The sequence below is a fragment of the Protopterus annectens genome, chromosome 7.part0 (assembly GCF_019279795.1).
Source record: "Protopterus annectens isolate FY-2018-M chromosome 7.part0, PAN1.0, whole genome shotgun sequence".
In the NCBI taxonomy this organism is placed as follows: domain Eukaryota; kingdom Metazoa; phylum Chordata; order Ceratodontiformes; family Protopteridae; genus Protopterus; species Protopterus annectens.
In genome coordinates this window covers 1,694,362,193-1,694,377,496 of record NC_056739.1, presented here as the reverse complement: position 1 = coordinate 1,694,377,496, position 15,304 = coordinate 1,694,362,193, and the positions used below count along the sequence as shown (strand labels likewise).

The 15,304-nt window shown below is 41.1% G+C and overlaps 1 protein-coding gene across 2 annotated transcripts in view; it reads right to left on the bottom strand.

The window, feature by feature from the left end:
• The window catches only part of FANCI (FA complementation group I), a 2,406,750-nt gene that overhangs the window by 1,186,412 nt on the left and 1,205,034 nt on the right, over positions 1–15,304 (bottom strand). For both annotated transcript variants that reach the window (XM_044078210.1, XM_044078208.1), the window contains exon 18: positions 12,510–12,632. In XM_044078210.1, the coding sequence (XP_043934145.1) occupies positions 12,510–12,632 (123 nt within the window). The remainder of the gene's footprint in view (positions 1–12,509; positions 12,633–15,304) is intronic.

Genomic DNA, 15,304 nt, shown 5'->3' with positions numbered 1-15,304 from the left:
GACCTGGGTCAGGTGCCAGGACACTCCTCATCACCTCAAAGGCTCCCCTCCCAGGGAGACCAGAATACTCCTGTTCCGAAGAAACAGGAATTCCCGGCTCCACTGAGACAGAAGGCTCCGAGGCCGATGTCGGTGCCAAGCTTACAAAAGCCGAAGCCCCGAGAGGGAGAGCGGGGTCGGACAAGGGTCCGATGCCACTAGCCCCCTCGGAGCCGACAAGGGAAACTCGACGACCGGATCCCTCCAAGGAAGGTCTCATGGAGGAGATCGGAGCCGAAGACGACGGAGCCGAAAGGGGATGTATCGGCTCCAGCGCCGACACGGTCACTGTTCCAAGAAGCTCCGGCTCCGAACTCTGGAGGAGAGTCGGAGGAGGAAGTTCAAGGGGAAGAGCAATAATCGAAGTCTGCTGAGACGGGCTATGGAGCATTTGGGCTAGTGCCTGTGACTTCAACAGCCTGCTTACCACCCTCTCTAAATCGTGGTCAGACAGCCTGGAAGATCTCGAAGATCGGCTCCGATGACTCCGTTCCGACAAAAGAGGAGACCTCGGAGCAGAGTGAATCGACTCCAAAGAAGGGGACCGAGATCTCTTCTTGGACGAAGCCATCGGAGCCGACGTCCTCTGGGTTCCAGATGGAGCCGAAGACTTTCGGCCCGATGCGGATAACACGTCGGCACCAGCCGGTGCCAACAAGGCAACTGTAGACTGAGTGTCGGAGCCGGTAGGAACCGACACTACCACATCAGAGGAAGAAAGATCGGCTCCAGCCGGAGCCGATCTCGACTCCGAAGGAGTCGGAGCCACCGGGGAAGGCTTAACCACTGTAGCCTGAACCTTAGGTGGCTTGGAAGGTTTACCCGACCCAGTCTTCGTCGGTGAACCTTCTGGCTTTAATAAGCCACGGAGGATCAACTTGTTCCTCCTCTTCTGCAGGACTCTCTGGCTAAAAGAATGGCATATGGCACAGGAGTCCTGCAGGTGTAAAGGCCCCAGGCAGTAAACACAAGAAGTGTGACCGTCTGTCAGAGACATCTTCTGACAGCGCGAGTCACACTTCTTGAAGCCTGAGACCTTTCCTTCCCTAGACATAGTCTAAGAAAAACACAATAACACACACAGTGAACAAGTCACACAATTAATCCCAAACACACACACACTGACAGGGATTAAGAATAGGGAGGCTTAGGCCTAACTGAAAAAATTTTAACTTTAAAATTTAACCAAAAAGGGGAAATAGGGTGGGCTCTAGTATAGAATACACACTATCTAAATACTAAGAAAAAAAAGGGAGGGAAACCCTTGAATAAACTGTTTGAAATATCAAACTCACCTGAGCTGGCAAAAAAAGAGACCTCTTCGCAAAGCGGCAAACGAGATCTGAGGTAGTCTCGCCTTGCATCATGGGATATAGGGTTGCCTCGAGCTGGTAAAAGGAGTTCTCAAGCCTAGCAAGTGCCGAGTCGGAGCCGAGGATCGGCTCCGAACCCATCCAGCAAGAATGAAGGCGAGATTGACAACTTAACATTAGAGTGTTTACGACGTATGGATTTACAAACTACACAAAACATTTTTGCGCAGCATGCCATGTTTGTAACAAGCATCATGCACAAGGGGCATTGAAACCTAAGCAAGGGAGTTTCTCTATACCACCGTATCCGTTCCATACTATTTGTATGGATTTTATAGAGCTGAACAAATGTGAAAATAAGAAGTACTGCCTTGTCATTATAGATATGTTTTCCAAATGGGTGGAAGCTTTTCCAACTAAAAATCCGGATGCAGCTACTGTTGCAAAAGTCCTCGTTAAAGAAATTATTCCTAGATTTGGCATACCGGAAAAGATTTATACTGACAATGGCACACACTTTGTAACTCAAACTATACAACAACTTAGCCGTTATTTTGGGATTTCTCTGAAAAATCATTGTGCATACCACCCCCAATCTGCAGGATTAGTAGAGAGGCATAATGGGGTTTGAAAAACAAGCTTAGAAAATTGATTAGTGAGACCAAAAGAACTGCATGCACTGTTTACCTCTGGCACTATTGAGCATGAGAACTGTTCCAAATGCAAAAGGGTTAACTCCTTTTGAAGTTCTGTTTGGGAGGGCATATTATACACCTCAATGGAAACCTCTCATGCCTGCAGAGCAGGAGGCTGACAGTTCACTTGCAGGGTATATGAGGCGATTTTTGAATAACAAACTTTTGCAGTTAAATTCTGTTTCAGATAAAGAGCAAACAAGATCATCGGAAGTAGCAGTAGCCCCAGGCGCATGGGTCTGAGTGAAGGTGGTGAAGAGAAAAAGCTGGAGTTCTCCGAAGTGGGAAGGGCCGTACCAGGTACTACTGTCGACACCCACTGCAGTCAAGATCGCGGAGCGAGCGTCTTGGATTCATTTGACACATTGTAAACTGGTTAAGAACTTTGAACTGGACAAAAACCTTGTTACTGCTGTACAACAAGAACAAAATGACCAGGTATAGAGCAAACAGAGATGCTGAACAACCTCAGAAAACTTGCATAATTATTCTGGTAGGTATACTGATAACATTGATCTTTTTGTTGTGGCCTTTCCTTTTTCCAGCCACAAAAGTTGAACTGATTAAACGTGATGAGCCGACCATAGACTGGCACCCAAACTTTAACACTTATCAGGCAATTACACGCGTGTATGCTGAGACTTTTAATGTTTCGAACTGCTGTATTTGCACAGCCATACCAACAGCATACGGGGGGGTTATTAATGACTGCAGTCCCCCTAGGGGTCAATGAGACCTGGGAAAATTTGATTTATGACACCGTAGCTATTAAAGCATATGATAAGGTAGCACTGTATTTGCCTGTGACACAAAAGGGAATTGTATGTTTTTATAAGAATGACACAATTCAAGTGGGTTGGAGCAGGTGCAATGTGACTGTACATTACAAATGTTATACCAAAGCAAACAAAATGGGTACAGCTTGTAATTCAAATTATGACTCATTTCTTGCGTCCATGCATAAGACTATTGAACAAGTGCAACGTAATCCTGTACTTTTTAAACAACTATCTGTAATAGATAGGAAAATGTTTCATGCAGGGCAGCCATTTCGTAACAAAGTAACTACTAAGGTAGAGGACTGTTATTTTGTGTGTGGTAAGAAAGCATATAAATTGGTTACCTGAGAATTGGTCTGGCAGTTGTTTTTTGGGGTACCTGGTCCCAGCCATACGACACACTGCAGTTTTGCCACAGGGAAATATTCGAAATACCCGAGATGTGGCCAAGAAAGCTGTCAGGAAGCCTGAAAATCCAGTGGGACAGATCAAGGCGGGCTGGAAAGACCATCATACTGTGGGTACCAAACTAACGCACATGGACTTGAGTGATGCTGTCATATCGTGGGCAGGCATATTACCTGCATATGGCGCAGTGAAATCGATTTGGGAGCTGTGAAAACTGTATAAACTTCTCAAAGTAATGAGTAATGCAACTTTTTCTGCTCTTGAATTGATAACTGATGAACTGAATGCTATGAGAACTGTAGTGCTCCAGAACCGAATGGCTCTTGACTTCAGCCTAGCGGCGAGAGGTGGTACGTGCGCTTTAATCAAAGAAGAGTGCTGTGCGCATATACCAGATCATCAACATGACATAAACGACCACCTTGAGGTGATACAGCAAGTGTCGGCCATGACCAAACCAGGCCCAAACCCTCTGACGGACTTTTTCCAGAATTTGTTTGGGGGGTGGGGTTCCATCCTAATGAACATCCTGATTGCCATTTGTGTGGGATTACTCCTATTAGGAGCATGTATTTGTTGTGGTATTCCCTGCATGAAAAAGTTAATCAAAGAATTTATAGATATATCAGTTTCTGAGACTTTGTATCAAAGTACTGAAATTGAAGAATTGTTAGAATGTGAAACACTTTCATAAGTTTAAACTGAATGACTTTCTTAACTGCAAATCCTGAATGAAAGAGGTTAGGAGAAGAAGCAAACTGTTTATTCCTTTGAAAATAGAATTAAAAAGTATTAACAGGGGGGAAATATCAGAAAAATATGTATTAATGTGTGTATGCTTAATGCTAATTAGAAACTAAACAAGTTAACATGTTTTTCATTCTATTTTATATGCACTGTTCTATATACAGTTGAGTTTCATATGAGACTGAAAAGATGCTTTTTGAAACTGCAGTGTGCTTTCTGAAACTTGCAAGATGCCCTCTGATCTAGTAATTGCTAGCACAGCAATATTCATGTTTATGCCTTTTAAAAATGTACTTGAGAAGCAGGTGATTATCTGCTAGGTCAGGAAGAAATGAATGAACAATGCTATACTCTGTAAATGTAATGATTTTAAACAATCAGCTCTGTTCGAAGTATGAGAACATACACAGCTGCAGAAGTTAGAGATAACATAGACAAAGGACTGTTAGAGAAATGAACTGCAATCTATACTTGCTTTGTGCTCGAATTAGCCATAGTACCTTGAATGGTAACATTGCATATATCTAACCGGTGGTAGCCAAGGCCACCTTGTTTTTCTTAGGAAGTTTCTCACAAAAATTGATAGTACCAGCAGAATATTGCAAAAACAATTACTAAAAAATGATGATGACAAAACTTGTGATTCACTACGTCAGCTCGGTAGGCAATGTCTTATTAGAAAATGTATAACAATACCTGCATTTCCTGATTCTAGTTAGACAAACTCTGTATTAGCACGTTTTTGTCTCCTTGCTGCAAGATTAAAGTGCCTTAACCTGAACCTACCGTGATTTGATCATTTTTAAAGTATATTTTTCCTTTGACAAACTCCTTTCTCGAAAAGAAAGAAATGGAATGGCAAGTTAATTTTTTTTACTCTATATGTTAACTGGATAAGTCAAGTAAGCCTAATGAACAAAGTGTTTTTTTTTCCATCGGCAAAGCCAGGAGCACAGTCTGGTTAAGTGACTTGCTCACAGTCACAGAGTAGACAAATGAAGGTGCAAGGAATCAAACCATCTACCCTTGACAAGAAGCTGCTCTTTCAAAGTTGAGAACCCTAATGCTCTACAGTATTGCCAGGCTTGAATGCAGGGAACTCACCTGATTTGAATGAAAATTATAAGCATTAAACCTGTGTTAAAGTTAAAGAAGAATTTTAATTGTTGAAAGAAGGTGACTAAAAAGTTGACAGTATGATAAGTTTTGTTTTATATATTTAAACAGTTTTAAAGTTCTTGATTTTTTTATTCTGAAGTCTTTTCTATGTGAAGATGAAAATGCTGAATACATGTTTAGAACTTTCCATTTTCAATGGTGAATTTTTGCTATTTTGAGGAGTTCCTTCTGCATGTCTTCTGCAAATGTTTGGATTCTTTTTTTTTTTTTTGTAGCAAATGCAATAATTGAAAATATTCTTAAATTACATTCCCGGAATGAGCTGTTGATCAGCATACTCCTTACAAATGCATTATCATTACATTACACACCTCCAGAAACTGCACTTGAAAGCTGTGACCTTAGTGAGCCAGTCTCAAAGGATAGTAGCTCAAATCAATGCAAACCCCCCCAACTCAAAATCAGACAGCAGCTGTGTGCACACATACGGGTTGGAAGATAGGTATAACATATGTGCAAGATGGCTCAATACATTACTTACTAAGCGATACTTTTTTTTTTTTTTTTTTTTCACAGCTGCAGTATAAATATCCTGATATGACACATTAAAAATGGCTGAGCTGACGAATTCAGCTATGACCATTACATACTTGCATAAGACTACAGTTCGAGGGTCTATATCACATGATCAAACGTTTAGTTACTCGAATAACTAAACATCAATCACTAAATGTTGAAGACCCAAAACTGCGCATAGCAGTTTCCACACAAGGAAAACTATGCTGTCGCCCCACCTAAAAAAAAAAAAAAAAAAAACATTAAACACAAATCAAGTGGGGGGACTTTGCCCCACCCCCTAACTAAATATACCAACAGCAAGATCGCTCCACATTGCAGAAAGGGCAAAATCCACATAACGGCCAAATTGTTTCCCTGTGTGGAAACTGCCATTCACAGTTTTGGGTCTTTGACATTTAGTGATCGAGCTTTAAGCATTCGACTACCTAAAGCTTCGATCATGTAATATAGACCCATAGTTGGAGACCATGGAAAAAAATTACAATGCAAAGTAAAAGTAACACTAATAAGTACTCAATACCCTCCACTTAAATATGTCAAACATCTGTATAGACATGGAAGTTAAACTGTGTATGAATTAAGAACATTCTATACTGGTATCCTCCAGGGCAAAGACTCATTTTTCCTCTGCATTCATCAAAGCTGCAACTTTACACCATCCTTTGGAAGAAAGTTCAAAAGTAAGCATCATCAATGAGTGTACAAATGTAAAAATCCCTACCATCATGGAAAAAGAAAGTTTTAAATGAAGAACAAAAAAACAGCAACAAGTATATTTAAATTCCTCAGGATCCATGAATTACATTAGCAAGACTCTACCCATAGTTATGAAGTTTAAAGTCAGCAATTGCAATAAAAAGGACCAACAGGCAACATATTTTATCAAGTCTCTTATTTACAGCAACTACAGCAGAATCCTTGCCACTGAAATGGCATATTTAGCTGAAACAAAGAATGTTCCCTGCCTAAAAAACATTTTAAGTCAATCCAAACTTACCATTATTCAAGAAAAACTCGTCTGCTACTATTAAAACACTGTTAATCAGTGCTGCATCTTCTGGAGACCGTTATAATTTGCTCTTCACCACACAAACTGACTTGTTATCCATTTACACCTATAAAGTACGTATCTATCAAAGACACTAGTCAGACTCAGTCTTCTCAAACGTACAGCAGCTGTATGCACACATATGGGTTTGCAAGGGGCAAAGAAAATACACGCCAAGACAGCTCTATACGTTAGTTGCTAACCAACAATATTTAATTTTTAACAGAAAATACATGTTTCTCACATCTGAGACAACTGGGGAAGAGAGACATATATGACCCTGGGAGCTGGGGTGGGAGTTTCACCTGCTTAGAAAATACAGCTTGGAAGCTGAGGAGCTATTAATTTACTATGTTCTTGGTAAATGAGCACCGAGAGAGAGATGCGGATACACAGTTGCAAAACCTAGGGTAAGGGGGGGTCAATCAGCTTAAAAACCAGGAGAATAAGAACAAAAGAAATATTTATTTTCATGTGCTTGGTAAATAAGCCATTGTATACTAGGAGACACAAGTCCTGGGAAGTGCAGCACAAGCAGCTTAGAAAACAGGATTTCCATTTGGGGAACTATTCATTTATTTTATGTACGGGGTAAATAAGTCCTCGTATAAAGAGAGAGAATTGTGAAAAATGGAGATGAAGGGGGCTCAACTAGGCAAGAAACCAAGAGCTGGACAGCCAATGAAATTATTATTTTTACACACTTGGTAAATAAAATAACTATTTTAGATATAGATGCATTTCCAAGAACTGAAGGGGGGCTCAACCACCTATTCCATTAGACTTGTTGACACCCAAGAAAATTAGGCAGAAGGGAATATTAGTGTTTACTTTCATTTGTGTCATTCGCTGCCAGCTACTACAATGTATAAATATAAATCCCTATAAAAGTATTAAAAGCTTGACTCTGCATATTGCTGAACAGCTTTAAGTTTGGAATCATATACTGAGACAAACTGCATATTACCATTTCAAACAGAGAATATTAATAGATGAAACTGGGAATGATCAAAATGTAGTTGATGAAGAGTATAAAAGTGAAAGGTTCTATGAAAGAAGCCCGAATCCCTTTTTAAATGATGTTGCCACCCACCCTCAGCTACCATCAACATCAGAGGTTAAGGGATTTGTATGATTCTAACTACCTCCCCCAATGGCTGGCAAACCATGGTTCATTGCATATTATGCCAAGTTCACTATGGGGGTGTGTCTCCACAAATCTACCACACTTTTCTGTAGTGATGCATCCCCTAGCTAAGCTCAAGCTTCCATACCCCACTTTTTGTGCAGTGAAAGTACAAAGAGGACTTCCCAACACAATTCCTAATGTGGACTTATATAAACCCCTCCCCTTAGAGAGGTGAGATGGTGTCAGCTGTTCACTGCAATCCCACCTCACCTGATCCTTTAGTGACTGTCACTCTAATCAAACCCAGGTCATCTGGGAAGACAGCAAAACCCATACATAGTATAGCCTATGTACATATCTACATTACCCTGAAAAACAGCAAGCTTGATCAGTCAAATTATTTGGTTTTCTGTCTTCAATGCTTTATAAACAAAAGTTCATAAATGCTTGCATAAAGCATAACTGAGCAGTTTTTAATTCTTGGTTTATAAATATCCACAGAATCATATGAATGTACAACTTCTGCTCATAATTTTTAGGAACATATACAATCTACTGCCTTTTCCCTTGCAAAGAACAAGACTTGCCACTGCTGGCCTGTAGAAACAAAAATCCAGCTGGAAATAGATGAACAATAGACACTGACAGTTGATCTAAACTGCACCCTTGCTTCAGCATATGGATCAACAACTGATCCAATATGACTGACCTTCATTCCTGAACAGGGAAGACAAATTACTTTCATTACTATTACAGTTGTTGGATATGCCTGGTTGGGTACATACCAAAGCGGGCATTGTACTCAGTGACAGGTCTGATGAATGCCAAACACAGTGGAACAATGACTTCCTAGGAATTGGATGCCATACCTTTGTTTATAAGTTGCACAACATAAAATGATTGACTCACCGCTGTAGACACGTGATGGACAAAGGCTAGATTACGATCTGTGTGTGTCCCCAAGTCGCTGACTACTGGGTCAACTCTAAGGGGTGTGTTGTCAATATGATAGTTACCAGGAATGAATGACTTCCCAAAGGACACTATTATGCATTTCTTGGCATTTAGTTTTAGTCCATGCCTCTGATACCAGTTGTTTGTCTGTGTCAGCCCCTCTTGGAAAACATTTGTTTCAGTGTGAGATTCAATGACAGGTCCTAATTTGCAATCATCTGCAAATTTAGTCAGCCAAAGACCACTGACATTGGCCTTGACTACTGAGAAGCAACTGCCAAAAAGCAGCTGTCCAAGGACTGATCCCTTGAGGGACTCCCACTTGTGATGGGTCTCTTTGTAGAGGTGGACTCCCCAGTTCTAACTTCCTGGGTCCTATCTGTGAGGCAGTTGGCTATCCAGCATCTGCCATATGGGTTTGTACCTTACTTCTTGAGTTTGTCAACAATGCCCTACTGGGGTATTGTGTTAAATGCCTCGGCCAGGTCAAGGTAAGCAGTGTGAATGATTTTTGCCCTCATCCATTGCTTTTGGTGACCTTCTCAAAGAAGTCCACCAGGTTGAGTAGGCATGATCTGCCCTTGACAAAACCATACTGGGTTGGGTCCAGTGTCTAGAGGTTTACTATATCTGTACTGCTCATGATAATTCTTTCCATGGCTTTACATATAAGATTAGTGAGACTCAGGTGTCTGTAGTTTCCAGAGTCTGTAGATGGCCCACCTTTGTGCATAGGGATGACTGTTGCCTTTCTCCATTCATGAGGCACGAAGGCTGTTTGAAGGCTACAGTTAAATAGTAAGTCCAGAGGCCCTGAAAGGTCATGTTTCATGCTACTTAGAAGGCATCCTGGGCTACTGTCTGGGCCCACTGATGCAGTGTTCTTGGTCTTAGAGATAGCAATAAGGACCTGTTCCCTAGTGATAGTAGGGGGAGTTGCATTTCATGCTATTTCCTGAGGGAAGGTTGAGGAGGAGAGAGGGGTAAAGTTGGAGCTGAATTTATCAGCCAGGAGGTTTGCTATATCTTCTGGCTCAGTATAGGTGACTCCAATTGTGTATTGCCTTTGAGGTTGCTGACATAGCTAAAGAATGCTTTGTGATTGTCCTTGGCCTGTGAAGTCAAACTTACCTCAAATTTGGCTTTGGTAGACTTTATTTGCCCTCTGAGTTGTTTGTTTAGTTTATTGGGAGTGGTTTTATCTTGTTGGGTGCTGCACCTCCTAATTTTTGCCATGATTTTCTTCCTCCTGTTATACAGCCTATTGATTTTGTGATTCCACCAGGGTGGCTTGTTTTTTGAGTTAGTTCTGTACTTCTTCCAGGTGGGTACAGCTGCCTCTATACAGCTATTAACATGCTTGTACAGTGTTTTTGTGAACAGTTCTGCACAGGCAGCAGTGTTCTCGGGGTTTATGGGGCCTTGAAACTTTGCCATGTTCTTACTTAATAGCAGGAGGTTAGCCTTAGGATAGTTCCTGAATATTCCAGGTTTAGCTGGGGGTCCAGGTTTTACTTTTACTTAGAAAGAGACCATTTGTGGTCTGACCTTACCAGGGAAGGCATTACAGGAGGGGGTGTGCAGCATTCAACCATATTAGTGAGGACCAGCTCTGGTATGGTTGCAACCCTGGTTGGTGTACTGACTATCTGGCCCAGGGAGTTTGTGTTTACAAAACCAAGAATCTCAGTGCATGTAGGTTTGGTGTCATATAGGATTCCCAGTTAATAGAAGGGTGATTAAAGTTACCCATGAATATGGTACTGGGTTGGATGGTTAGTGTTTCTAATAAGTTTAAATATGTCATATGGGTTTCCTGTGTCATGGAAGGGAACCTACAGCTTGCAAGAAAGTGGAACTGGATTTTTGCCTATGGTGATTTGAACATGGAGCAGCTCAAGTGCATTGTCCTGTTTGACCAACCTTGAAGTATATTTATTTTGATGTAAATAGAGACACCTCCACCTTTAGTCCCTGCCTGTGAAGTAGCTGGCCTAAATGTGTGGAAGGCATTATAACCTTGCACTGTTGGTGTGCTCTCTGTGACTCCCTACCCTGGATGAAGAAAATGGATCAATGAAATAGGAGAGTAGGGGGACAAGCAAGATGGTCTGGCAGGAAATACATAAAAAGGAATATTTAAAAAAAATCAAACACACAAATCAGTCTCTGAAGTATATATTCAAAGAAGGAACTCTGCATATGCCAAAGAGATTCTGAAGGATACTTTTAAAGAAGGAACACATCTGTCCTATTGCAGGACTGTAGTAATTTGATTGATGGATCATATTTTAAAGAAAAATTACAATGTCAGCATTTCCACAAGGTCACATTAAATTTCCTTTTTAAAGGAAATTGGCCAAAGTGCCCTAGCACTCCCAGATACCTTTAACACAACAAAGGATTCCACAGAGTCAAAGCACTCCAAACCTGTTGCCCCATGTGACCCAGGAAACCATTCTTCTAACCAGAGAAAAGCTCATCAATTTATCAAGACTTTGCTATGAGTCATTTCTTTCTCTTCTTGCAGATTCAACAGCTTAATGGAGTGACGCTCCGATTCCAAAGAAATATAGGGAAAACTCATTGAAAGAAGATTCACCTTGCAAACATATGAGACATTTTTTATAATACTGAAGAAGAAGTGAACTCCTAAGGAAAGACACTAGACCCAAGTACCGTGGAGAAATTATGCTTAATATCTGCCCACTGTGGGAAGAGGACACTTCTGCTCATAAATGCCCACTGAAAGACAACCTTTGAATATTATGTACAAGAACATAATGTCTGAGCTGGTCTAAGAAACATAATTCAAAATAATAGTGAATTCAGACTGTATAAATGTGAATGAATTAATTTTCTTCTCCTTTCAGCTTTTCCATTAGGGTTCATCACACCGGAACAATGGTCCACAGAATGATTGGCAGTGGAGTTTTAAGATGTCGAGTTGCCACAGAAGGCGCATGCATGCAAACTCACACACCTAGGGTGAATTTAGAGTATCCAAGCCACCTGCAGCATGTCTTTGGGATGTGGGAGGAAACTGGAGTACCCAGAAGAAACCCACATGACCACAGGGAAGACATGTAGACTAGGCATAGAAGGCACCCCAACCAAAAATCAAACCAAAGAACCTCATGCTGTGAGGCAGTAACACTAACCGTTGCACCATCGCAACTGCCCATGAATGCGAATGAATGAATCTTCTTCTTCTTTCAGCTTTTTCCCGGTTAGGGGTTGCCACAGCGGCTCACCTGTCCACTCATGATTGGCAGTGGAGTTTTACAGTGTCGAGTTGCCAGCCAGGCGCCCAAACTTCCACAGAAGGCACACACATGCATGCACTCACGCCTAGGGCCAATTTAGAGTGTCCAATCCACCTACAGCACGTCTGTGGGGATGTGGTAGGAAACCGGAACACCCAGAGGAAATGCACGTGACCACAGGGAGGACATGCAGACTCCGCACAAAAGGCACCGCAGCCGAGGATCGAACCAGAGAACCCTCTTGCTGTGAGGTGGCAATGCTAACCACTGCACCACCATGGCCGCCTAATGTGACTTAATTAATAGTGACTGTTATTCAATTCTAATATTTATCAGCCCAACATTCACCAGGTCTAAAAAGTACATAAAGCAGCTTTCTTTTACCAAACAAATGTATAATATTTCTAAGATACAAAACGTCCCTAAAACTTACCTCATAAAGCATCAGTCTAACATCTGCTTGTTGACTCAAGCAGCGTCTCAGGCTGCCTAAGACCTCCAGACAAAGAGCTTCATTTGCGGCAGAATTGTATCTCATATGTACATCCACTTGCACCTGAATAGGCAATAATGGGAGATGAAACAGATAAAAGGAAAAGTCACATTTTGCTTTAATCAATTCTACTTATGACCCCCTCCCAACAATGTTTTTTCCTAAATTCTTTCCTACAAACCCCCCAACATTACCATTTCTCTTAATTTCCTATGCATCATTTTTACAGGTGTTTGTAAATAACTGTTCCAATTCTGCCAACAGTCGTAAGGAAACTATTACATCTGCTTAATCAGCCAGCATTCCTAGCAGTGCATGGCACAATGCATACTTAATACATATAAGAATCTTGTGATAACTACATAAAGATGTTAAGTAACATATGACTATAACTTTTTCTATATTAAATAATTTTTCAAAGTACAGCTCTATCAAGCCACGTCTCACAGTAGTTTTAATACCATGAGGGTTTCTACTCACCAATTTCAGTTATAAACTAGTCTGTTTTTCAAGCAGTTGACTTTGCTCCTGCATGATGGTAATGCTGGTTATGTGCTGCTGCTCCAGCATTCACTGGTACAAGTCAAATAAAATGCGTTACCCCATGCCACCTTTAATGCTTATAGTGAGAAACAGGCAGTCTATGCAACAAATCAGTGCAGTAACTAATTAACAACACTGTATACACATCAGAAATACACACAACATGGCAATCTATCAAGGATGAGGGGTGAGGGGATTCTAATGCTACGAGTGTGGCTTTCCCTTGAAAAGTTAGTTTTCTCTTGACATATTGTAGCAAAAAGAAAACCCATATGAAAAGAGGGGAAATGAACAATGGAAACAACCCATAATCTACTATCACTAGGATATACTTTTTCCCTGGGGAATTTGGAGTACTCAGAGGTGGCCCCACGATATCCATAGCTACCCTCTGAAATGGCTCCTCAATCACAGGCAAAGGCATCAAAGGAACTTTCATCTTGTCTCCTGCCTTGTCTACCTTTTGGCACTGCTCACAGTTCCTGCAGTACCCTGTTACATCTCTGGAAATCCCAGGCCAATATAGCAATGGAACAAGGGACAGGGATGTACCCTGCACAAACTGTGCATGGTTACGCTACTTATCTCTCATATGCTTACCATATCTTACTTTGAGATGCTGTGCCTGTAAAGCTAAAAGGATAAAAGGAAGGAGCTTCAAGAATATAGATGGTGTCACTAAAAACAAGACTTTATGAAAGAATGTCATACAATATATTTATTTATTTATAGTCATTTAATTACTGGGAAAGTCTGAATGAGTAGAAGCCCATTTTCAGCGAAGGCCTGGGGAGAAAAGTTCCAAATTCTTACAAGACATTGTAAGAATAATAATTTTACAATACAACCAAACAAAAAGAATATGTAGATAAGCAGTTGGGAGTTAAAACTGTAGTACTTCGAGAATATAAGTGTGACGCCCCTGCACTGGCCAAGTAATCAAGGAGCTTCAATCCTCACCACTGGCAACAGTGAGGGATGTACACAATGGGAGGATGACAAGTACACACACAATTTCCCTTAAGAGTACACACAGATCACAGTCAGTCTGGGGTTGGTTTCTCACTCTTTCTTCAGTTCCCCAATAAGACTCCCCACTTGCACAACTATAGGGTTAAGATCTCAGCTGAGTGGCCAAGCTAAGACCTCCAGCACCCTCGCTGTCCAACCAGTTTTTTGTGTCTCTGCTCAAGTAGCTGACACACACACACACACACACACACACACACACACACACACACACACACACACACACACACACACACACACACTTAGCGATTTGATTGATATACAAACACACACACACCCCTGGGAAAGGCTATCACAGGTTTACTGAATATGCCCCCTTCTGCCCAGACTACCAGCCAGCTCTTACTTATCAGCTACCATAAGGCCCTTACAAACGGTGCCTGATCCTACTGTGTAATGTTACTATTATCCAAATAGTAAGTGTGACCAAGACCAAGGCTATTTAAGAGTGGCCTGTACAGTGTCACCAAATACAGGCAAAGATCTCTCAGCAGAGGGCGTAAGTGGAGAAACACATCAACTTAGAATGTAACCAGAACCAACTGGTATACAACTTATCCATAATGAAGATGAAATTAAACTGCTGAATAAAGGACTATCATTTGTTCCTGCAGCACACTCTAAACTGAGTGATGTCATATTCAACCTTAGACTGTTTGCTAGAAATACACTACTCAAACTTCTGTATAAGTTAGATGGGCATGGCATATCCAATACTTTGAGAAAAACCAGCTCATTTATACCACCAGTGCACCCTGTAATGGATGCATTCTTGAATGTATGTGAAAGAGAACTTTCTGAATATATGAACTAATGACATTCACAGAGTTTTTATAACTTAAAGGAAGAAAGACAAGCTCTTCATGAATTAATGTCCAATAAAGAACTGATTGTTAGACTAGCAGACAAGGGAGGTGCAGCTGTTATTCTCAATTATGAGTGGTACATATTAAGAATGGAAGAGATGCTTTGCTCAGTCTCTACCTATGAAGTGATAGAAGAAACCATGTCAAAGGATATAAAAAGACAAATAATATGTTGGAAGATCTCTATGCTATGCAAATCACTACCAACAAGTTGCATCAGTATTTTTTAGATCAACATCCAGTGATTCCTGTCATTAATGGACTACCGAAGATGCACAAGGATCAACACAATCCCAC